Source organism: Prionailurus viverrinus, chromosome E3 (assembly GCF_022837055.1).
Source record: "Prionailurus viverrinus isolate Anna chromosome E3, UM_Priviv_1.0, whole genome shotgun sequence".
NCBI classification, from domain to species: Eukaryota; Metazoa; Chordata; class Mammalia; order Carnivora; family Felidae; genus Prionailurus; species Prionailurus viverrinus.
In genome coordinates, this window is record NC_062576.1 from 23,393,594 (window position 1) to 23,418,173 (window position 24,580).

Below are 24,580 nucleotides of genomic sequence, written 5' to 3' on the forward strand. Positions count from 1 at the left end.
ATATGAAGAGAGGCAACCCTGTTTAAAAATGGGCAAAAGATTTAAATAGATGTTTCACCGAAGAAGATGTAAGAATGGCTAATGAGAACATGAAAAGATGTTCAAAATTGTTGGTTATTAGGGAAATGCAAACTAAAGCAACAATGACTTACTACTACATAACCAATATTGGTGAGGCTATAGAGAAACTGGAACCCGCACACATTATTGATAGTAATGTAAAATGGTATAGGCATTCCAGGTAAGTTTGGCAGTTTCTTAAAAAGTTGAACATAAATTTATCTCGTAAGTTGGCAATTCCACTCCTTGGACTATATCCCAAAATAATGAAAACATGTCTACACAAAGGCATGTAGTGAACGTTCACAGCAGCATTATTTAGAATGACTTTAAACTAGAAACAGCATAAATGTGAATCAGTTGGTGAATGAATAAATGAAATGCATTATTGTGTCCACAAATGGAATACTATACAGCAACATAAAGGAACAAGCTACTGATAACATGGTACAACACAAATGGACCCCAAAAACATTCTACTCAGTAAAAGAAGGCTGATACAACAGACTACACAGTATATGATTCCACGTATCCGAAAAATCCAGAAACGGTAAATTTATAGACCTCAGACTAGTGGTTTCCTAGGGCCTGGTGTGGGAGCAGAGATTAAATGCAAATGAGTAGGAAGGAAGTTTTTTGGCTGATGGAAATGTTCTTGTGGAGATAGACTAACACTCTAAATTTACCAAAAGTCATTGAATTGTATACTCACAATGTGTGAATTTTATATCCTGTAAATTATTAGTAAAGTTGTTTTTAAAAAGTTCCTCGAGGAGGGGAGGGTCATATTGTAGAGGCACTTAAGGCTTCCAATACCACAGGACTCGATCAATTTGCTCCTACCAAGGATAGTGTACGAGCTTTCCTGCTTTGTGGAGTTAGGTTCTTAGATATAGTGTTCAAGAATTACCGTATGCACGGAGTCAGAGTATGCCTGGGGTGAGAACGGATAAATGGCAAAATTATTCACAATTGTACAGAAAGGATTTTTTTTTATTTTTTATTTATTTTTTATTTTTTGGTTCCTATGACAAAGGAGGTCCTGTTTTCTGAGGCGTCACATTGTTTATTTTAGGCTGGAGGAAACAGTTACGTGCAGACCGGTGAGTTCCAGTTCCAGCGCGGTGTGTTGCAGGGAAGGACTAGGAGGCTCGTGTGGCTACACGGATGAAAGGAGCAGGAAGGGTGGTAGGCACAGGCCAGATCTCGTAGAGTGAAGTAGGAAGGCAGTAAAGCATGGTAAAGAGTTCAGGTTCCAGTGGCGGGCTTGCCTGAGTTCCGATCCCCACAGTGCCACTTTCTGTCTACAAGACTGAACCAGTTGCTCAACTGCCTCAAATCTTCATCTTTACGTTGGGGAAAATACTGGCACTTAAAGTACCGTGAAGACTGTGAAGTGCGCTAGTGCACGTAAGGGCTTTGGAGGAAGCACATACTTTGGCACGCGAACACGCACTTAAGTTAGCAAAAGAAGTGGAAGGCCCTCAAGCGCCCGCTGCTCGCCGCTCTCCGCCAGTGGCCTTGCGCCAAAGCCCAGCTCACCAGGGCGCCCGGAACGCCCGCAGTCACTATGGTAACGGCCACCTACTTCCGGAAGAAGTACGGCGCGCGGCGAGGGCCATTCCGAGCAGTCTGTCTCGGAGAGTTGACAGAGGGGCCTCAGAGGGGTGAGTTGTGGGTGCCGTGGGTGCCGTGGGTTCCGCCTGCCGCCCCCCCCCCCGCCCCCCCGGGCCAGCCTCGGTGCTCTCGCAGGGCCGCCCGCCTCCGCAGCCTCGTTGCCACCGGAGCCAGCTCTTCAGGCGTGGACGCCGGGGCCGAGGCGGTGCGGCCATGGACTTCTCCAAGTTCCTGGCGGAAGACTTCGACGTGAAGGAGTGGATCAACGCGGCCTTCAGGACGGGCCCCAAGGAGGCGACGGCCGGGACGGCGGACAGCCACGCGGCCACCCTGGTGATGAAGCTGCAGCTCTTCATCCAGGAGGTGAACCACGCCGTGGAGGGTGAGGCCGAGCTGTCCGCGCGGGCGTGGGGCGGCGGTGGGAACTCGAGCCCGGCCCGACCCTCCTGCAGCCCCTTCGGGGGAAGGTGTCAGCTCGCTGCCGCCAGTTTTTAAGGCTTGCCAGGTCTGAGGCTTGCTCTTCCACCCCTCGCGGTGCTGTCACGTTTCCTTTTATAACTTAAGTCAGAAGCGTGAACAACAATATTTCAGTATTTCAACAGTATTAAATAATCGTCGGCACGTGCTTATGTTTGGCAGAAGCGTATCAAAGCCGTATGGGACTGACACAAATCTGGGAGACGTTGTTTTAGCGGATTTTCATGTCCGTGAGGAAGATGGGCAGGCCTGACTGGAGACTTGAACCATCTTTTAAGGATAGTTAATTATAAAAAATAATACACGCCAGCAGCCATTTCATTAACACCTCGATTCGGTTTTTATTCAGGGCATATTGCACGCCAGTCTTTCTGCTCGGCTTTGTGGGAGAGACACTTTGCACAGACTGCCGGCAGGAAGCCTATGATCCAGGAAAGGGAACTTTATTTTATGGATGTGTCCACTGTTTAAGAAAAGGCTGGTGGGGGCGCCTGGGTGGCGCAGTCGGTTAAGCGTCCGACTTCAGCCAGGTCACGATCTCGCGGTCCGGGAGTTCGAGCCCCGCGTCGGGCTCTGGGCTGATGGCTCAGAGCCTGGAGCCTGTTTCCGATTCTGTGTCTCCCTCTCTCTCTGCCCCTCCCCCGTTCATGCTCTGTCTCTCTCTGTCCCAAAAATAAATAAACGTTGAAAAAAAAAAAAAAAGAAAGAAAGAAAAGGCTGGTGTTGGTGGGGAGAGCGGGAGGGGAGCTGTCTTTCACTGCCGATCCTTTATTGCACTGTGCATCTTCTGCTTATGATTGAGCATCTGTCACGCATGTGCCCAGAAATAGGCAGTGGGCAAAAAGTGTACCTTTCAGGCAGTTGCTGCCTTGTGGGGAAGATACTAAACAGTTCACTTGCAATGAGGGGTGGCTTTACCGCAACTAGAACCAGGAGCGGCGAGAGCTGGAAGAAGTGTATGGTTACCTGGTGTCTGGGAGAATCATAAAGGGCTTTCCCTGTGTTAGGCCTTGAAGGAAGACTTCATAGGGCAAAGAGGGGGGACGTCAATAACAACGTGATAGCAATATTTGAGTCCTTGGAATGTGTCAGGCAGTCTTTTAAACGCTTTATATGTATTAACTAGGTGGTTCTCCAACCACGGGTGGCAACGTTGCCTCCTCCTCCCCCAGCCCCCAATATCTGGAAATTGGTGAGAGTGTTTTTATGCATTGCGGTGGTGGGGCATGGCACAACCATGAAGTTCAGTGGAAGTACCCAGCGATGCTTGATGTCCTGCAGTGCTTGGCACAGTCCTGCACAATGAAGAACTGTCCTGGCCAAAATGTTAATATTGCCCCTTTTGGGCATAATTATCTAATTTAAACCTGGCAATAGTCCTTAGAGGTAGGCACAATTATTATTCCCACTTTATAATTGGAGAAACTGCAGCAGAGTGAGGTGACTTACCCGGTCATGTTGCTAGTGAGTGGGGCCGTTTGCATTTGCACCCAAGCAGTTGGTTCCAGAGCCCAGGCTCTTATCCATGATACCGTGCTACTTGTCTGGTATTAAAGGGAGAGAGGACACCACATGCAGAGGCATGTGAGTATAGAAAGGCCTAGCCAGCCCACAGAAGAGTGAGTTCCAACAGAGCTCCATCAGTAACATCAACAAATATGAGTCACTGGTATGATGACCACAGGATCACACTTTCATAGGGAGTGGGGAGACTTGCCGGAGATAAGGCAGAAAAGTAGATTGGGATCAAACTGTGAAAGGCCTTAAGTTTATTTATTTTGAGAGAGAGAGCACGCACGCACGAGTGGAGGAGGGGCAGAGAGAGAGGGAGAGAGAGAATCCCAAGCAGGCTCTGCACTGTCAGTGCAGAACCGTGAGATCATGACCTGAGCCAAAGTTGGACACTGAACCTACTGAGCCACCCAGGCGCCCCCCAAAGCTTTATTTTTATGGAAGATGAGACCGTGGCTCAAGTCTTCAGTGAAGAGAGGTTATTGCAGAGGTTCAAGGAGTGGGTATTGAGGACTCCAAACTGGAGGATCGATTTGTTCATGAATTCAGTCAACAAATATTGGGCACAAACTGTTTTCCACGTTTCAGAGATCCAATGTTGAATGAGACCCAGTCTTAGGTTGGATAGGTTAACAGGGGCCAGATCATGCAGGGATTTTAATGTTACGTGAAAGAGTTTGGATTTGAACCAAAATGAGTGTAATGGGATGTTACCGGAGGATTTATAAGTATGGGAGTGACATGGTTTGATTCATGGCTCCATTCTGCTGGAGGCTGCTGTTCAGAAGGGTGGACTGTCATCATAGTGGCTTCAGGTGGGGTTATGACAGTGGACATGGTGAGAAATGGATAGATTTAAGATATTTTTAGGAGGAAGAATGGGGAGAACTTGCTGGTGGATTGGAATAAGGAATGAGAGGGGGAGAACATCAGGAGTGGCAGCAGGTTCTTGAACCGCCCAGCTGTGGGCAGAGATGCCAAACGTAGAGTAACGTGGAGAGAATTTGTAGTGAACATCCATACGCCCACTACCTAGACTCTACAATTAATGACCTAACTATATCTCCTTTATCACAAGTCTGTCCACTTACCAATCCCTCTCTCCATTCATCCATCTTATTTTTTGATGTATTTCAGAATGAGTTGCAGACATCAGTATCCTTTATCCCTGTGCATTTCAGTTAGTACCCTAAACATAATAGAGTTCAATAAGTTCAGTACTTGTTTACAGCTCTGTTTTTCTTCACCCTGTAAAATTTACATAAGGTGAAATGCACGGGTCCTATCTGGTGAGTGTGATGAGTTTTGACAAATGTGTACAGCTAGGATAACTCAAACCTCTGTCAAGAAATAGAATGTTACCATCACCCAAGACAGTGTCCCCACGTCCCTTTATGGTGAAATCTGACCCTTACCCTCTCAGAGGCAACCACTGCAAGTGATGGTTTTAAAAATGGATACAGGGGTGCCCGGGTGGCTCAGTCAGTTAAGCATACGACTCTTGATTTCGGCTCAGGTTGTGATCTCACAGTTCATGAGTTCAAGCCCTGTGCTGGAGTGAACACAGCGTGGAGTCTCCTTGGGATTCTCTCTCTTTCTCTCTCTCTCTCTCTCAAAAATAAACATAAAAGGGGCGCCTGGGTGGCTCCATCGGTGGAGTGTCCAACTTCAGCTCAGGTCATGGTCTCATGGTTCGTGAGTTCAAGCCCCACGTCGGGCTCTGGGCTGATAGCTCAGAGCCTGGAGCCTGCTTCAGATCCTGTGTCTCCCTCTCACTCTGTTCCTCCTCCATTTGTGCTCTGTCTCTGTCTCTCTCAAAAATAAATGTTAAAAAAAATAAAAAATATATAACAATGCAAATATTAAAAAAAACATTAAAAATGGATACAAGAGTGGACTAAACTTGGGGGTACTGTGGAGAGGGGAAAAGAGGTATACAGGAAACAGCAAGGGCTGAAGAGTGACTGAGGTTTAGCAGGTGGAGACCAGGCTGGGGCCATAACATTGTTAAAAGTCAGTCTTTGTGCAGAAGAAATCCATGTCTGTGTTTGTTTTCTTAGTCTTAGAACTTTACCTGGGGTCAGTGCAGGAAACAGATTTTTACTTTACAGCAGAGCTGGATGAACAGATTCCTGAACTACTTCTTCGAGATGTTAGAGTTCTATTCATTGCGCTGGTAGAGAAGGCACTGGGCTTCTTTGGTTGATTCCCATCAAATTGCCCTTTAAAGGCTTAAAGGGGTGTGCTATTAACTCTCCCAGTTCCACATAACACATCATAGTTTGCAAAAATGTTCAAGTTGTATTCTGCATTTGGGATGTCTGTGAAAAAATGCATCTTTCTTTCTTTCTTTCTGTCTTTCTTTCTTTCTTTCTTTCTTTCTTTCTTTCTTTCTTTCTTTCTTTCTTTCGAGAGAGCAAGCAGGGGAGAAGGGCAGAGCCGAGAGAGAGAGAGAGAATCCCAAATACGACGCGGGGCTTGATCCCATGACTCTGGGATCGTGACCTGAGCTGAAATCAAGAGTTGGCTGCTCAACTGACTGGGCCACCCAGGCACCTCAAAAAATGCAGCTTACTTAATATCACTTGATCTCCTACCAGACCTGTTAAATAAGAAACTCTGGCAGGTGCCTAGGGACCTGTATTCAACTGCAGTCCAGTTGATGCTGAGAGTCTGTGGACTCTGTTTTGAAAAGACCATGGAATGCAAATGGGCCAGACACATGTAAGGCTTGGTTTCAGCTCTGTGCAATCTTAAGCAAGTTATTCAACCTTCCTAAGCCTCAGTTTTCTTATTTCTAAGAGGCGGCTACTAATGATTACTGTGGACATTAAGTGATAGAACGTTGGTAAACCACCTGCACGTAGCTGGCATCTACCCAGTGTCAGATTCTTTCATTCTGTCTCCTCACAGAGGGAGTTGCACTTTCACTCAGTGGTGGAAAACAGTTGGTGTTGGGTCGGGCTGATGGTTCCTTCCTTGTCAAATCACGTGACCCTCACCCGTCAGACTGGGGAGGACATGCCCTGGCAGAGGCCACCTCCCGGCCCACCTCCTCTCCACCCCACATTTCCCGCAGGCTCAGAAAGCTGTGTAGTTGGTAGTGCTTTGGGGAAGAGTCCCTTCGTGTCTCCTGATTTATTCAGGTTGTGACTGCTCCGATTTTCGCCTTTCATTCTTGGCTTCTTGCTGCAGAAACAAGTCACCAGGCTCTTCAGAACATGCCCAAAGTGCTCCGCGATGTGGAAGCCCTTAAACAGGAGGCGTCTTTCCTGAAAGAGCAGATGATTCTTGTCAAGGAGGACATTAAAAAATTCGAACAGGATACATCCCAATCGATGCAGGTATTTTGGCTCCTGTCCTAAATGTTGATTCTTGGTTTTGGAAGACCTTCCCTCCCAACCTGAACTCCAAAGTCTGCCAGCCACTCAACACTCCTCTTTGGCTTGGTTCTTTCAGCTTGCACGTCTGTCTTCAGCACCTGCTGAACAATGTAGCCACATGATTGGTGTCGTAAGGGGCACAGAAGCTCCCTGAAGACAGGGGCACCTCATGGTGCTTATGTTTCAAGTCACTGGAGCAAGGTAGAGAAAAAGGAACTGCCATTTCCTTAGTGTTTGATCCCTCATTTCTCTTTTAGGTGTTGGTAGAAATCGACCAGGTGAAGTCTAGAATGCAGCTTGCCGCAGAATCTCTTCAGGAAGCAGACAAGTGGAGCACATTGAGTGCTGATATTGAGGAGACGTTTAAGACTCAAGTAGGTTTTTTGTTCAGGGGATGTTGTGCGTTCTGTTCGGGCAGGAACGTGAGGTTTGGAGAAACCGATGAGAAAGTCATTTACTCGAAACCGTAAGGGGTAGTAAAAAGCAGCACAGGAAGTGTGTAGGCAGAGGGTGGGAAGATCTGAAATTGCTCTGGGTCTTTCCACCATCTTGAGTTTGTATCTCCTGATTGACTGAAGGCTTCTAGTCACAGAGTTTAGGAGAAGCCTCAGTAAAAAAGGCAGAGGAAATGGATTAGGAGAGTGTGGAGCACGGGCAGAGGGACCTTACCCATCATGGGATCCTGGCAAGGTACTTAACACCTCCTGGGCCGCCAACGGTAGGAATGCTTTTGATGCCTGGTTATAAGGAGGAGGTCAGATGATGTCTTGTGAAAAACTCCTTTTCAGTTGTTAAGCAAAATGAATTCTTTATCATCTCTTTTGCTGGTTTTCAGAACTCTCACAAGTTTTTAAAAAAGCGCTTAGTGCATGTGGGGAAAAAATTCGTAGACAGGAATAAACAGCCAAAAACGTTTTCCCTGTAACCCTGACACCTCCCAGTGCCCTCATTTCCCTTCTCCGTACAAACTCTCGTACCACCTTTATACCTGTCCTTCCTGACACATACACACTTATATATGATCCCTGCCCTTTGGTTGCCATAAATGGTAGCACATTGTGAACGCTGCTGGGCACTTTGTTTTTGTACTGAGAGATCTATTATTCCATGTCAGTTATGTTTATCTTTAACATAGAGAGAGCGGGGGAGGGGCAGAGAGAGGGGGCCAGAGGGTCTCTTCTGACAGCAGAGAGCCTGATGTGAGGCTCAAATTCAGGAACCTTGAGATCACAACCTGAGCCGAAATCAGATGCTCAACCAACTGAGCCGCCAGGCACCCCAGTTATGTTTATTTTTAAGTACAATAGAGCTCCTCTGGGCTCATGACAAGGTAATTGATTTAGGCTTCATAGGTGTGAGTTGCAAATCTTACTTGACTTCTGGCATGGATGTGACAGAGAATAGACCTAAGTACAGTCTCTGATTGCAATCTGTACACTACTAATATTAACTAGCTAAAAGTTAGAAAGCTGCTTTCTCCCCTCCCAGCTATCCTGATATTCAGAACTAATTGCCCACAAGATCGCCTGTATCCACCTGGACATCCCCCTGGACACTGTAAACTAAATTCATTACTTCTGTCTAGAACCACTGCCCATTTGGTCTTCCCTTTGGCCTCCCTCTCTTGGTTAATGGCGGCACTTCCCATGCAAGTATTGAGGCTGGAAACCTTGGCAGTCCTTAACTGTTCCCTCTCCCCATCTCTCCCATCTTTCTCTGAAGTTGTCTGTTCCTTAGATCCCTCTGCCACCACTCTGATTAAGCTTCCCATTGTTTTTCTCCTACACCATTTCAACATCCGTCACTGCTGGCTCCCGCCCTCTCATTGGCAAACTCAGTCGCTCCCTCCCTGTGCCTCTTGAACCATAGTCCTTAATTTGTATCCTGATCTTTCTGTATGTGAACCCAAGGGCTCCCCTGTGATCTTTGTGTTTCAATACGGTGTCACATCGTAGACATCGTAGACATCGTAGATATCGTAGACACCTTTCGGATGCTGAAATGAAACAATTACTGCATTCTTAATTCTTTTAAAAAATAGCTTTTCTAATTATAAACATAGGTTTTTTTTAATGTTTATTTATTTTTGAGAGACAGAGAGAGCCAGAGCACGAACTGGGGAGGGGCAGAGAGAGAGAGGGAGACACAGAATCCGAAGCAGGCTCCAGGCTCTGAGCTGTCAGCAACAGAGCCCAACATGGGGCTCGAACCCACGAACCATGAAATCATGACCTGAGCTGAAGTCAGATGCTTAACCAACTGAGCCACCCAGATGCCCCTAAACATAATTTTTTTAAATGTCTATTTATCTTTGAGAGAGAGTGCTCACGGAAGCAGGGAAGGGGCAGAGAGAGAGGGAGAGAGAGAATTCCAAGCAGGCTGTGTGCTATCAGCACAAAGCCTTCCTTGGGGCTTGAATTCATGAACCGTGAGATCATGACCTGAGCTGAAATCAAGAATCAGATGCTTAACTGGCTGAGCAACCCAGGTGCCCCAAATTATAAACATAATTTGTGTGTGTCTGGAAGATTTGGAAAATTCAGAAAAATACAAGGCAGAGAACAAAATGAGCCTTATTCCTATGTCCTAGTAATATGCTTTTTATGTCTAGTAGGTATTTTTCTATGTATTTTTACATCTTTGCACCTGTGTATTTTATATGTATGCATATATTTCAGGTATATAGACATTTACATATATTTTAGTGTCTATATTCTTTTTTATCTTATTTTGCTATAAATAAATATAAAATCATATTTTATAATATATATTTTATAATCATATAAATCATATTTTGCTATGTAATTAATACTTTTCAAAAACATGATCTTTAATGGCTGCACAGTATTCCACATTCCATTATGAGGGACTCAGCCTTTATATTTTGTTATCAGGGAGGATTTAGGTTGCTTCTAGGTTTTTGTTATTACAACACTAGAATCACATTAATTAATTAAAATGCATGAATATCTCTGTGTCCCTCTGATTGTTTCTTTTTTTAAGTTTTTATTTTTAAGTAATTTCTATACCCCACGTGGGGCTTGAACGCACAATCCTGAGATCATACTATACCAACAGAGCCAGCCAGGCACCCCCTTCTAATTGTTTCTTTAGGACATATTTTTAGAAAAGGAAATACCAGGTCAAAAGATATGAATAGTTTTCGGGGCACCTGGGTGGCTCAGTCGGTCATGATCTCGTGATCATGCTCAGGTCATGATCTCGTGGTCCATGAGCTCGAGCCCCATGTCAAGCTCTGTGCTGACAGCTCAGAGCCTGGAGCCTTCTTCAGATTCTGTGTCTCCCTCTCTCTCTGCCCCTCCCTCACTCACACTCTGTCTCTCTCTCTTCCTCAAAAATAAACATTAAAAAAAATTTTAAAGATATGAATAGTATTCAAGGCTCTTGATGCACATTGCTAAATTGTTTCTAGAAAGACAGTGTAAATTTATGGTACCAGGTAGACTTTTTTCTTCACACCCTCACTAACAATAGCTATTATAATTTTTCCAGGGTTTTTCCACTTTGTTAGGAGGAAAACTCTTGTTTTAATTTTATGAATTGTCTTTTCATGTATTTTGTCCGTTCTTTTTTTTTTTTTTTTTAAAGTAGACTCCACAACCAACACGGGGCTTGAACTCACAACCCTGAGGTCAGGAGTCGCATGCTGTACCAACTGCACCAGGCAGGCACTCTGTATTTTGTCCATTCTTAATTGAAGTACCTGGGTCTTTTAAAGTAAATATCCCCAATTGTGGTCTTTTTATAGGACATAGCTGTGATTTCTGCCAAGCTGACAGGTCTGCAGAACAGTTTAATGATGCTTGTGGATACTCCAGACTACTCAGAAAAGTGTGTGCACTTGGAGGCCCTGAAGAACAGGCTGGAGGCCCTGGCCTCCCCGCAGATTGTAGCGGTATTCACCTCTCAGTCTATAGGTGAGTGCTAGCCCTTTCTCATCTTTGTGTGCACCTCTTAACAAAGGTAAGGCTTTCCGAGTCTTCAACCTCTTGAATGTCTTAATGTGGATTAAATTATGTAGATCGGAAGTTAACTTGTAACTTTCTGGGGTGGTCGCCTTTTTTCAGTATTTTATACGATGAGCATTTTCGAACATACAGAAAAGCTGAAATAAGTGTACGACAGACACACCGTCTAGATCCCAGCCTGGTGTTTTACCAGATTTGCTTTGTCACTTACTTATCCACCCATCCATCTCCCTCTCCATCCATGTTCTGTTTTGGATGAATGTCAAAGTAACTAACTGATAGATACCAGCATTTCATTCTTAAACGCTTCCGCATTCGTATCGATAACTGGAGTTCAGTATTGGTGTGTGATTCTCTTTTTTTGAGGTAAAATTTACATTTAGAGAAATGCGCAAATCTTAAGTGTACCGTTTGGTGAGTTTTGGCCCTTATCAAGTATTATTTTTATTTCCTCTGATTTACTAATATGGGAGATCTATTAATAGCATTCCTAATATTGTATCATTCTTGCAACTCAAGAACAAGCCCCACATGTTTATGGGGTATCTGTGTGTGTGTGTGTGTGTGTGTGTGTGTGTGTGTGTGTGTGTGTATGCATGTGCATGGTAATGTACTACTGGATATTTTACTGATACTTTAGAATTTTTCATAGAAATCCCCTTAGTAAATATCTTTGTCAGGCTTTAGTATCCTGGTTGTGTCGGCTTCATAAAAATGATTTGTAAGCTTTTATTCTTCCTTATTACTCTGTTAGGTTTTAAGGAACATTTTTATCAAATACTGCCATGGCTCCATTGAATGCTTTCTGCCTGCCGTTCAAATTGGGTATGAATATTACAACTTCTGCCTTATTTTTTGTTTGTATTTGCTTTAGTATGGCTTTACCCACTTTTTTTTTTTAGCCTTCAAGCTTTCTGTGATGTTTTATTTTAGACTGGCTATTGGAGATGGCATATGGTTGAATTTTGTTTTTTGATCTAGTTCGTCCTTCCTTCCTTCCTTCTTTCCTTCCTTCCTCCCTCCCTCTTTCTTTTTCTTCCTTCCTTTTTTTTCTTTCTTCCTTCCTTCCTTTCTTTCTTTCTTTCTTTCTTTCTGTCTTTCTTTCTGTCTTTCTTATTTCTCTCTCCCTTTCTTTCTCTCTCTCTTTCTTTCTTTCTTTCTCTCTCTTTCTCTTTCTTTTTTTCTTCCTTTCCTTTCCTTTCCTTTTCTTTTCTTTTCTTTTCTTTTCTTTTCTTTTCTTTTCTTTTCTTTTCTTTTCTTTTCTTTTCTTTTGTGGCTCCTTGCCCAACATGGGGCTTGAACTCACAACCCTGAGATCAAGAGTCACATGCTGACTGACCCAGCCAGGCACTCCTAATCCTTGTATTTTTTAATAAGTGACTTTATACCATTTAGGTTTTTGTTTTAACAGAAATTTTCAGTCTTGTGTGTCTCTACATTTTTTGTTTACTGTTTCTGTTTTCTTTGTGTTTTTTTTCTCTCACAGATGATTTGAAAGATATATAACTTGATTTTTGTTTTTCTAGTGATTTATTATTTCAGATACTAAACTAAGCTTCTTTCTCAATTTATTGGCCCCGTAATGAAACAATATCTGACTCCCCCAGTTAGTGAACTTTGATTCCTCCTGCTTCCCACCTACCCCACTTCCCCGCTCGATCTAGAAGATTGCATAGTCTAGAATTTTAATTATGGCATACTATCAAATTATTAATTATTAATTTTTTATCATAGGGCTTCTCTCTCTAAACTTTTAACTGTTAGACAATTTTCATATTTTGTAATATTTTTATGTAACTGTTTTCTTTTTTGTTGTTGTAAAATTGTATTTGTTTTTAGATTTATTTTTTTTTATTAACTTGTTTTATTTTTTATTTTTTAAAATTTATATCCAAATTAGTTAGCATATAGTGCAACAGTGATTTCGGGAGTAGATTCCTTAGTGCCCCTTACCCATTTAGCCCATCCCCTCCTCCCACAACCCCTCCCGTAACCCTCAGTTTGTTCTCCATATTTATGAGTCTCTTCTGTTTTGTCTCCCTCCCTGTTTTTTAGATTATTTTTGTTTCCCTTTCCTTATGTTCATCTGTGTTGTCTCTTAAAGTCCTCGTATGAGTCAAGTCATAGGATTTTTGTCTTTCTCTGACTGATTTCACTTAGCATAATACCCTCCAGTTCCATCCACGTAGTTGCAAATGGCAAGATTTTATTCTTTTGGATTGCCGAGTAATACTCCATCACATATATATACCACATCTTTATCCATTCATCCATCGATGGACATTTGGGCTCTTTCCATACTTTGGCTATTGTTGATAGTGCTGCTAAAGACATGGGGTGCATGTGTCCCTTTCAAACAGCACACCTGTATCCCTTGGATAAATGCCTAGTAGTGCAGTTGCCGGGTTGTAGGGTAGTTCTATTTTTAGTTTTTTGAGGAATCTCCATACTGTTTTCCAGAGTGGCTACACCACCTTGCATTCCCACCAACAATGCAAAAGAGATCGTCTTTCTCCACACCCTTGCCAACATCTGTTGTTGCCTGAGTTGTTACTGTTAGCCATTCTGACAGGTTTGAGGTGGTATCTCATTGTGGTTTTGATTTGTATTTCCCTGATGATGAGTGATGTTGAGCATTTTTTGGCCATCTGGATGTCTTCTTTGGAGAAGTGTCTATTCATGTCTTTTGCCCATTTCTTCACTGGATTATTTGTTTTTTTGGGTGTTGAGTTTGATAAGTTTTTTATAGATTTTGGATACTGACCCTTTATCTGATATGTCATTTGCAAATATCTTCTCCCATTCTGTCAGTTGCCTTTTAGTTTTGCTGATGGTTTCCTTCACTGTGCAGAAGTTTTTTATTTTGATGAGGTTCCAGTAGTTCATTTTGGCTGGCCTTTGTTTCCCTTGCCTGCGGAGACGTGTTGAGTAAGAAGTTGCTGCGGCCAAGGTCAAACAGGTTTTTGCCTGCTTTCTCCTCGAGGATTTTGATGGCTTCCTGTCTTACATTGAGGTCTTTCATCCATGTTGAGTTTATTTTTGTGTCTGGTGAAAGAAAGTGGTCCAGGTTCATTCTTCTGCATGTTGCTGTCCAGTTTTCCCAGCACCACTTACTGAAGAGACTGTCTTTATTCCATTGGATATTCTTTCCTGCTTTGTCAAAGATGAGTTGGCCATCTGATTGTGGGTCCATTTCTGTGTTCTCTATTCTGTTCCATTGATCTGAGTGTCTGTTCTTGTGCCAGTACTATACTGTCTTGATGATTACAGCTGTGTAGTATAGCTTGAAGTCCAGATTGTGATGCCTCCTGCTTTGGTTTTCTTTTTCAAGATCGCTTTGGCTATTCGGGGTCTTTTCTGGTTCCATACAAATTGTAGGATTATTTGTTCTAGCTCTGTGAAGAATGCTGGTGTTATTTTGATAGGGATTGCATTGAATATGTAGATTGCGTTGGGTAGTATCGACATATTAACAATATTTGTTCTTCCTATCCAGGAGCATGGAATCTTTTTCCATTTTTTTGTGTCTTCTTCAATTTCTTTCATAAGCGTTCTACAGTTTTCAGTTACAGATTTGTCACCTCTTTGGTTAGATTTCTTCCTAGGTATTTTATGGCTTTTGGTGCAACTGTAAATGGGATTGATTCCTTGATTTCTCTTTCTGTCGCTTCATTCTTGGTGTATAGGAATGCAACCAATTTCTGTGTGTTGATTTTATATCCTGCAACTTTGCTGAATTCATGAATCAATTATAGCAGTTTTTTGGTGGAATCTTTTAAGTTTTCCATATAGAGTATCATGTCATCTGCGAAGAGTGAAAGTTTGACCTCCTCCTGGCCGATTTCTTTGTGTTGTCTGATTTCAGAGACTAAGACTTCCAATACTACATTGAATAACAGTGGCGAGAGTGGACATCCCTGTCTTGTTCCTGACCGCAGGGGGAAAGCTCTCAGTTTTTCCCCATTTGAGGATGATATTAGCGTTGGGTCATTCATATATGGCTTTTATGATCTCAAGGTATGATCCTTCTATCCCTACTTTCTTGAGGGTTTTTATCAACAAAGGATGCTGTATTTTGTCAAATGCTTTCTCTGCATTTGTTGAGAGGATCATATGGTTCTTGTCCTTTCTTTTATTGATGTGATGAATCACATTAATTGTTTTGGGGATATTGAAGTAGCCCTGCATCCCAGGTATAAATCCCACCTGGTCGTGGTGAATAATTTTTTTTTAATGTACTGTTGGATCCAGTTGGTTAATATCTTGTTGAGGATTTTTGCATCCATGTTCATCAGGGAAACTGGTCTGTAGTTCTCCATTTTAGTGGGGTCTCTCTCTGGTTTTGGAATCAAGGTAATGCTGGCTTCATAGAAAGAGTTTGGAAGTTTTCCTTCCGTTTCTATTTTTGGAACAACTTCAAGAGAATAGGTGTTAACTCTTCCTTAAATGTTTGGTAGAATTCCCCTGGAAAGCGATCTGGCCATGGACTCTTTTTTTTTTTTTTTTTTGGCAGATTTTTTATTACTAATTCAATTTCCTTACTTTTTATGGATCTGTTCAAATTTTCTATTTCTTCCTGTTTCAGTTTCGGTAGTGTATATGTTTCTAGGAATTTGTCCATTTCTTCCAGATTGCCCATTTTATTGGCATATAATTGCTCATAATCTCTTATTATTGTTTTTATTTCTGCTGTGTTGGTTGTGATCTCTCCTCTTTCATTCTTAATTTTATTTATTTGGGTCCCTTCCTTTTCCTTTTGGATCCAGTTGGCTAGTGGTTTATCAATTTTGTTAATTCTTTCAAAGAACCAGCTTCTGGTTTCATTTATCTGTTCTACTGTTGTGTTTGTTTTTTGTTTTTTTTTTTGTTTTTTTTTTTGGTTTCGATAGCATTAGTTTCTGCTCTAATCTTTATTATTTCCTGTCTTCTGCTGGTTTGGGGTTTTATTTGCTGTTCTTTTTTCCAGCTCCTTAAGGCTTAAGGTTAGGTTGTATATCTGAGATCTTTCTTCCTTCTTTAGGAAGGCCTGGTATACTTTCCTCTTATGCTATATACTTTCCTCTTATGACTGCCTTTGCTGCGTCCCAGAGGTTTTGGGTGGTGGTGTTATCATTTTCATTGGCTTCCATATACTTTTTAATTTCCTCCTTAACTGCTTAGTTAGCCCATTCATTCTTTAGTAGGATGTTCTTCAGTCTCCAAGTATTTGTTACCTTTCCAAATTTTTTCTTGTGGTTGATTTCGAGTTTCATAGCATTGTGGTCTGAAAATATGCATGGTATGATCTCGATCTTTTTGTACTTACTTAGGGCTGATTTGTTTCCCAGTATATGGTGTATTCTGGACAATGTTCCATGTGCATTGGAAAAGAATATATATTCTGCTGCTTCAGGATGAAATGTTCTGAATATATCTGTTAAGTCCATCTGGTCCAGTGTGTTTCCTTGTTGATTTTTTGATTAGATGATCTTTCCATTGCTGTGAGTGGGGTGTTGAAGTCTCCTACTATTATGATATTACTATCGATGAGTTTCTTTATGTTTGTGATTAATTGATTTATATGGGTGCTCACAATTGTTAGGTCTTCTTGGTAGATAGACCCCTTAATTATGATATAATGCCTTTCCTCATCTCTTGATACAATATTTTAAAGTCTAGATTGTCTGATATAATTATGGCTACCCCCGCTTTCTTTTGTTGGCCATTAGCATGATAGATGGTTCTCCATCCCCTTATTTTCAATCCGAAGGGGTCTTTAGGTCTAAAGTGGGTCTCTTGTAAACAGCATACAGATGGATCTTGTTTTCTTACCCATTCTGTTGCCCTATGTCTTTTGATTGGATTATTGAGTCCATTGACATTTCAAGTGAGTACTGAAAGATATGAATTTATTGCCATTATGATGCTTGTAGAGTTGGAGTTTCTGGTGGTGTTCTCTGGTCCTTTCTAATCTTTGTTGCTTTTGGTACTTTAAAAAAAAATATATATATATATGTATATATATATATGTATATATATATATTCCCCTCTCTGAGGGGAGAAAAGATGAAAAAAATATATATATACATATATATATACATATATATATATATATATATGTATATATATATATTTTTTTCATCTTTTCTCCCCTCAGAGAGTCTCCCTTAAAATTTCTTGCAGGGCTGGTTTAGTGGTCACAAACTCCTTTAATTTTTGTTTGTCTGGGAAACTTTTTATGTCTCCTTTTTTGAATGTGAATGATAGCCTTGCTGGATAAAGAATTCTTGGCTGCATATTTATCTGATTCAGCACATTGAATATATCCCACCACTCCTTTCTGGCCTGCCAAGTTTCTGTGGATAGGTCTGCTGCAAACCTGATCTGTCTTCCCTTGTAGGTTAAGGATTTTTTTTTCCCTTGCTGCTTTCATGATTCTTTCCTTGCCTGAGTATTTTGTGAATTTGACTATGATATGCCTTGTTGATGGTCAGTTTTTGTTGAATCTAATGTGGGTCCTCTGTGCTTCCTGGATTTTGATGTCTGTGTCTTTCCCCAGGTTAGGAAAGTTTTCTGCTATGATTTGCTCACATAACCTTTCTACCCCTATTTCTCTCTCCTCTTCTGGGACACCTATGATTCTGATTTTGTTCCTTTTTTATGAGTCACTGATTTCTCTAATTCTTTTTTTATTATTATTATTATTTTTTAACATTTTTATTTATTTTGAGACAGAGAGAGACAGAGCATGAACAGGGGAGGGGCAGAGAGAGAGGGAGACACAGAATCCAAAGCAGGCTCCAGGCTCTGAGCTGTCAGCACGGAGCCTGACGCGGGGCTCGAACTCACGGACCGTGAGATTATGACCTGGGCCGAAGTTGAACGCCCAACCGACTGAGCCACCCAGGCACCCCATGATTTTTCTAATTCTTAAATTGTGCTCTTTTGCCTTAATCTCCCTCTTTTTTTCTGCTTCATTATTCTCTATAAGTTTGTCCTCTGTATCGCTGATTTTCTGTTCTGCCTCATCCATTCTTGCTGCTGCTGCATCCATCTGTGATTGCAGCTCAGTTATAGCATTTTTAATTTCATTCTGACTATTTTTTACTTCTTTTATCTCTGCAGAAAGGGACTCTAGTCTATTTTCAACTCCAGCTAGTATTCTTATTATTGTGATTCTAAATTCTGGTTCAGACATCTTGCTTGTATCTTTGTTGGTTAAATCCCTGGCTGTCGTTTCTTCGTGCTCTTTCTTTTGGTGTGAATTGCTTCGTTTTGACATTTTGAAGGGAGAAAAGAAATTAAAGAGGTAGAAAAAATTAAAATAAAAAAAAATTAAAATTAAAAAACTAAACACACACACACACACACACACACACACACACAAAATCTGATAAATGATGTTAGATCCTAGGTGTGTTTTGGTCTGGGTGTTGAAAGTGGTTTGACAAGTTAGAGAAAAAAGTGGGGGGTGGGAAAGGAAATCATTTGAGAATTTGAAAAAATGAATACACTGAAGTAGACTGAAATGAGATGATGGGAGTAAAATAGAATTTGAAAAAATGTACACAAAAGTAAAGAATACAGTAGGAAAACTAAAGAGAAATATTTTTAATAAAAATTAAAAATAAAAATGAAGTTTTTAATCTTTCTGATCCAAGAAAAAGAAATGAAAAAGAGAAAAAAAATCGTTTGAAAATTTGAAGAAGTGAATACACTGTAGTAGACTAAAATAAAATGATGGAAGTAAAATGGAATTTGAAAAAATTTACATAAAAGAAAAAAATATAGTAAAAAATTAAAAATATTTTTAATAGAAATTGAAAATAAAAATGAAGTTTTTCACTTTCTGCATTCAAGAAAAATAAAAGAAACAAAAAAGAAAAAAGAAAACAAGGAAATCGTTTGAAAATTTGAAAAGTTGAATACACTGAAGTAGACTAAAATAGAATGATGGAACTAAGGTAGAATTTGAAAAAATTTACACAAAAGTAAAAAATATAGTAAAAAAATATTTTTAATAAAAATTGAAAATAAAAATCAATTTTTCCTCTTTCTGTATTCCAGAAAAAGAATAGTGTAAAAGAGGGGAAAAAAAAAAAAAGAAAATTGAATAGATGGACCTGCTAACACATTGAAATAGGACTGAAATTACTTCATTTTCCCCTAGTAGTCAGACTATGTAGTGCTTTATAGTCCATAAACTAAGTAGGCAGTGAGACTTGTGTTCTTGAAGAGCAGGTTCGCCCAGTTGGGCGGGGCTCAGTGTAACAGCTCCATTTTCCACTAGGTGGCGCTGCTAGCCTACTGGAGTGGATTGTTGCAGTGCTTGTAGGTGTGTATGCGCATGCGCGGGAGCGGTGAAAATGGTGTCACCCAGCTACCCAATCTCTAGTATGTTGACTGTTCTCTCGGAGCAGCAACTGTGCACCCATCCTCTGTCTTCAGCTTTCTTCCACTCCCCGCCTCTTCACTGAACATGATCAAGACCCAGGCAGTACCTCTCTCCCGAGTTTTGTCTCAGGTGTGGCTGTTTCCGCCGGCCCCTTACTTCCGAAGGACTGTGGCTTTGGCCCACTCCGCCCCTCTGTGGGAGGGTCTCACTGAGCAATGGCCAAACAAGCAATGGCCAAAAGTCGGCTGCACCCAGGAACGCTTGCCACACCCTGCTGCTGTCGGTGCCCCAAGACTGCGGCCAGGTGCCAACCCGCCCCAGAAAAAGTTTGCAAGGGAGTGTAGCAGCAGCGTTTCAGGGATTATGGAAAATCACAACTCACATCTGTCACCAGACTTCGCACTTAACAACCTTGTTCCAGCACCAGCGAATGTGGCCGTTTTCTGGGATCTGCTGAGACCAGGTGGCTTCAATAGTCTCTACCAAATGTCCTTCCAGCAGTGGAACTGCTTTTCCCATTGGCCCGAGAACCTCCCGGACCCCACTCTGTTCCTGGGGATTCGCCTTTCCCACCAGAGCACTGCCAGGTATTGAGATGGGGAGTTGCAGCCTTTGAGCTCCTCTTGTTTACAGTCTTAATGGAATTTAAACCCTCTCTCCTTTCTCCCTTTTTAGTTTAGTCTCTGTGGCTGTTTCCAATTTTCCACTTTCTCTCTAGCTGCTTTTGGGGAGGGGTCCTTTTCCCATATTCTGTCCGCCTCCCCAGTCTCCATCCTCTCTCTGCCCGCAAAAGCTGTTTCCTACCCTCAGCGGCTTCTCGCCCCCCAAATTCTCTTCTCCATGCATTGTACCTGCTGAATTCTGTAGTTCAGGTTGTGCAGATTGTTGCGTTAATCCTCCAATCAGTTTTCTAGGTGTGTAGGATGGTTTAGTGTTGGTCTGGCTGTATTTCATGGACACGAGACACACAAAGAACTTACATGCTCTTCCACTATCTTGGTTCCTCCCCCTATGTAACTGTTTTCTAACCAATAATTGCCATGGTTGTTTATGCTCAAGGTCTTGTTTAAATGGATTCAGTCCTCACTTAGACTTTTAAGCCCATGTCTTCCCCATTTGTTAATTCTTGGAGGCTTCTCTTCATGACCAGGAGTCTATTTTCAATCAGAATTTTTCCCCCTCAGGAAGGGCATGGGGATTATATGTATATCCTCAGTGTTTATGGAGTAAAGAATGTCTTTCTATTGCTTTTACATGTAGATAACAGTAACTGCTTTTGAATCACACTTTTTCCTTTAGAATTCAAGAAACCTTGCTTTTTTATCTTTTGCTAACTATATTTTGCTGATTAAGTATCAGACTGGCCTGCTTTTTTGTTTTTGTTTTTGTTTCTTTTCCTTGAATAGTTAAAATAGGGGTCAGCAAGCATTTTCTGTAAAGGGCCAGGTAGTAAGTATTTTGGGTTCTCTGGGTTATCTGGTCTCTTTCATCGATACTTAACTCTGTAGTTGTAGTGTGAAAGCCTGTGTGATAATCAAAACCTGTGTTCCCATCAACGTTTATGACGAAACCAAATGCTGATTTGGCCTGCTGGCTCATAATTTGCTGACTTCTGGCCTACACGATTCTCTTTTGCCTTACAGTTTAGTTACTTCACTAGATTATTCTTCAGTTTGGGAAAAATATTTTTCTGGAACAAAGTGTGAGCTCTCTTTATTTGCCAATCCATGTCTTTCTCCATTTATATATATATATATATATATATATATATATATATATATATATTTATATGTATTTTTTATTTATTTTTGATAGAGACAGAGCACAAGTGGGGGAGGGGCAGAGAGAGAGGGAGACACAGAATCTGAAGCAGGCTCCAGGCTCTGAGCTGTCAGCACAGAGCCCGATGTGGGACTGGAACTCAGGACTGTGAGATCATGACTCGAGCTGAAGTTGGACGTTTAACCCACTGAGCCACCCAGGCACCCCAGTCCTCTACTTCTTTTTTATCCTTTCTCTGCTTGTTCTTGAAGTGCTCACTTGATATGCCTTCTGCAGGCTCTGTTCCTTTTCTTTTTCCCCCTCCTTGTGGTACTTTTACATAGGTCATATTGTGGAGTTTTTCAATTTGTTTTTGTTTCTGCTTATTCATATTTATATGTGGTTACTGTTTTCCAGGCTTGCTCTTTACTGAAAAAGAATGTGTGTGGGATCTCCTTGGAAGCCCCTCCTTGTTTACCTGGACTTTGTTGAGAACTTTCCTCTTGCCCTTGATTTAAAGGCTATATTCTGTGTTGTGCTCTTCAGTTTCCTAAAGAGAATGGATTCAGTACTCTTCTCCAGCTTTTTCATTTAGTGTCTTACCCATTTGTCAGTTCTCTGTCTGGGGTCTTTTTCTCACTACCAGAATCCTAGGGCTGGAGTTGGGTTTGGAAAGTCACCACGTTTTCTGGCAGCTTTGTCCCTCACGTTTTCTCATGAGTTTGTTGCAGCCACAGACCCACGGAGCTCACGTATGTGGTGGGGTGTACATCTAGTTAGGTGGGATGCTCCTGACAAGTAGGAATGGACCTGGAAGGTGGTAGCTCCGGAAATGGGAATGGTTTTCCTTTCCTTCCTTCCTACTTGGAGTTGGATAGTGCCCCAGTTTGGATGATGCCCTCTGGGTCAGGATTATGGGCTTTGGTAGTGAGGCAAGCTAGTTTTGACTGCTTTTGTTCACAGATTTAAATCAGGCTTGATTCCAGACCCGTCCTTTGTGGGCAGGATGGATTCAGAAGGGGGAAACGGCACTTTTCAGCCACTGCTGGGCTGAGGTGGAAGTAAGCCTCCTCCCCTAGCCTGGCGCAGAACCCCCTTTGGTCCCTGTCTTCACCTCTTCCCGCCATTGCTCAGCTGCTCCATGCTGGCATTCCGAGTGCTCCCACATCCCCACTCACCTTGGACCAATGTGACTGAATATCTGGCACTTTCTCTGAAGTTCCACAGTACACATTTTCTCCTGGCCTCAACACATCTGGAATGGTGTTGGGTTTTTCTCTGGGTAGTGAATTTTGGTGAGCATCGGGAATGTTTCCCCCCCCCCCCCACCCCCCCCCCCAAGGTAATGTGCTCTTTCCTCAGTGATCTTTCCTGGAAGGCCAAGGTGGTTTTTTTTCCTGACAGTTTTTAAAGGGAGATCTGCTAAATTAGTACATCTCCAGCATGTTCCCCCTTCCTATCTCTCTGCTTCGAGTGACAAGTTCACATGCCTAGTTTATTTTACGACAGCCAACCGATGAATTCAGTTAAATTGAAGCAACTTTTTATAACACAGTTTTACACGTAGCAGGAAGATTCATTTATCTCAGGGATCTTAGGAAAATAATAAGCATTTTAAGGGCAAATGGCCATCTTCTAACTCCTAGATTCTCGCCCAACAAAGTGAGTTCCACTGACATAGTTCCCAAGTCCAGCTGGGTTATCGTCACAATAGTTGCTGTCACAGATTTTCCTTCTCAGCAGATTTAAAAGGTTGGATACCTGGGGCACCTGGGGGGCTCAGTCGATTAAGTGTCCGACTTTGACTCAGGTCATGAGTCACAGCTGGTGAGTTCTAGCCCGGTATCTGGCTCTGTGCTGACAGCTCAGAAGCCTGGAGCCTGCTTCGGATTGTGTCTCCGTCTCTCTGTCTTCCCTCCCTGACACATGCTTCTCTCTCGCTCTCTCTCTCTCAAAAATAAATAAACATAAAAAAATAAAAAGTTGGATACCTGTTTGTGCCGTTAAAAATTTTTTCTTCTTTTTTAATTTCATTGAGACCGTGGCGTGTGAGTTTTGGCCAGAAGGGGGCAGACGAGCGCCAGCGGTGCTGCTGTGTGTGGAGGGGCTGCCCTGAGGCTGCCTCCCTGGCTTTTCAGCAGTCATCCTGGAAGCAAGTCTTCCATTTAGTCATTTCCTCTGCCCTCAGGAAAGTATGTAAGAAACTACTTGATATTAATACCATAATTTGGCTCCTAGAGCCCCTCGCTATGTGTGGAATGCTGATATTTACCCAATTATTTACTTATTCCTCAAACCACCAAATATGTGAACATTTAGGGCTTGAGTTTGTTTGCTGTTTTACCGTTCCTATCGGGTGTGATTCAAAGGAGGAATTTCGAAAGGGCAACTCACTTCTAAATATTATTTTAAAATACTAATTCTGTGAGGAGCAGTAGGGAATGCAAAGATGAATAAGATAAGGTTGCTGTCTTCAAGGACCTTGCAGCTTCGTTAAGGGTGAGGCTGAGAGAACAGGTACACAATTTCATTACAGGATGGAATGTGAAAATTGCCTTAGCCCTTTCCCGGGATGAAGGGAAAGATGACAACATCGAGGAAGCTTTTCTGAAAGAGCCAATATATGTGCAGAACTTTGAAATTTAGGTGAATTAAGATTTTTTAGAAAATTGTCTCTGATTATAAAAGTAATACATATACAGGTTACTGAAAATTGGAAAGATATACACAAATATAAATTTTTTTCACATACATTTATTTTTGAGAGACAGAGACAGAGCACAAGTGGGGGAGAGGCAGAGAGAGAAGGAGACACAGAATCTGAAGCACGCTCCAGGCTCTGAGCTGTCAGCACAGAGCCTGGCGCGGGGCTCGAACTCACAAACTGTGAGATCATGACCTGAGCCGAAGTTGGACGCTTAACCAACTGAGCCCCCAGGCACCCCGATATACACAAATACAAAACAAAATGATTTACCAGTGAACTCACCAGAAGAGATGACTATTAGTATTTTCTGATGAGGTTTTTGGGGTGATGATGGGGTGGTCCATAGCTGACGACCAAGAAAGAATTCTTGAAGACATCTTGAGACTCCCAGGATAGTGGAGGTCTAGCTATTGTCAAGCTAGGGTTGTTTTGCCTCTAGCAAAGTATTAGCATTAAGACATAGGGAGTTCCTGGAGAAAAGTTTTACTCTGCCTGCCTGAAGTATCTCTCAATAGGCTGCAGGTTATAAGGAAATTGAGTTCTATCTGCCATTTCCTTCTGCCTTTGTTTCCCACATCACTATGGAGGGATGATGTTGGGGCTCTAGGAAATGGAGTTTATAGGTGTCTGGAGATTAGGCTATTGATGAGATTGCCTTTTTCTTATGATTTACCAAGTTACTTGTGAATAGCTGGAGACT

At 42.0% G+C, this 24,580-nt stretch overlaps 1 protein-coding gene across 2 annotated transcripts in view; it reads left to right on the forward strand.

The window, feature by feature from the left end:
• Nucleotides 1-1,492: 1,492 nt before the first annotated feature.
• Nucleotides 1,493-24,580, forward strand: part of COG7 (component of oligomeric golgi complex 7) — an 89,883-nt gene continuing 66,795 nt past the window's right edge. Inside the window, exons 1-5 of one of the 2 annotated variants that reach the window (XM_047839524.1) lie at nt 1,713-1,727; nt 1,813-2,059; nt 6,862-7,010; nt 7,307-7,423; nt 10,819-10,987. In XM_047839524.1, the coding sequence (XP_047695480.1) occupies nt 1,891-2,059; nt 6,862-7,010; nt 7,307-7,423; nt 10,819-10,987 (604 nt within the window). In that variant the 5' untranslated portion in view covers nt 1,713-1,727; nt 1,813-1,890. Of the gene's footprint in view, nt 2,060-6,861; nt 7,011-7,306; nt 7,424-10,818; nt 10,988-24,580 lie in introns of both variants that reach the window. The other variant, XM_047839525.1, reaches the window with a different exon arrangement.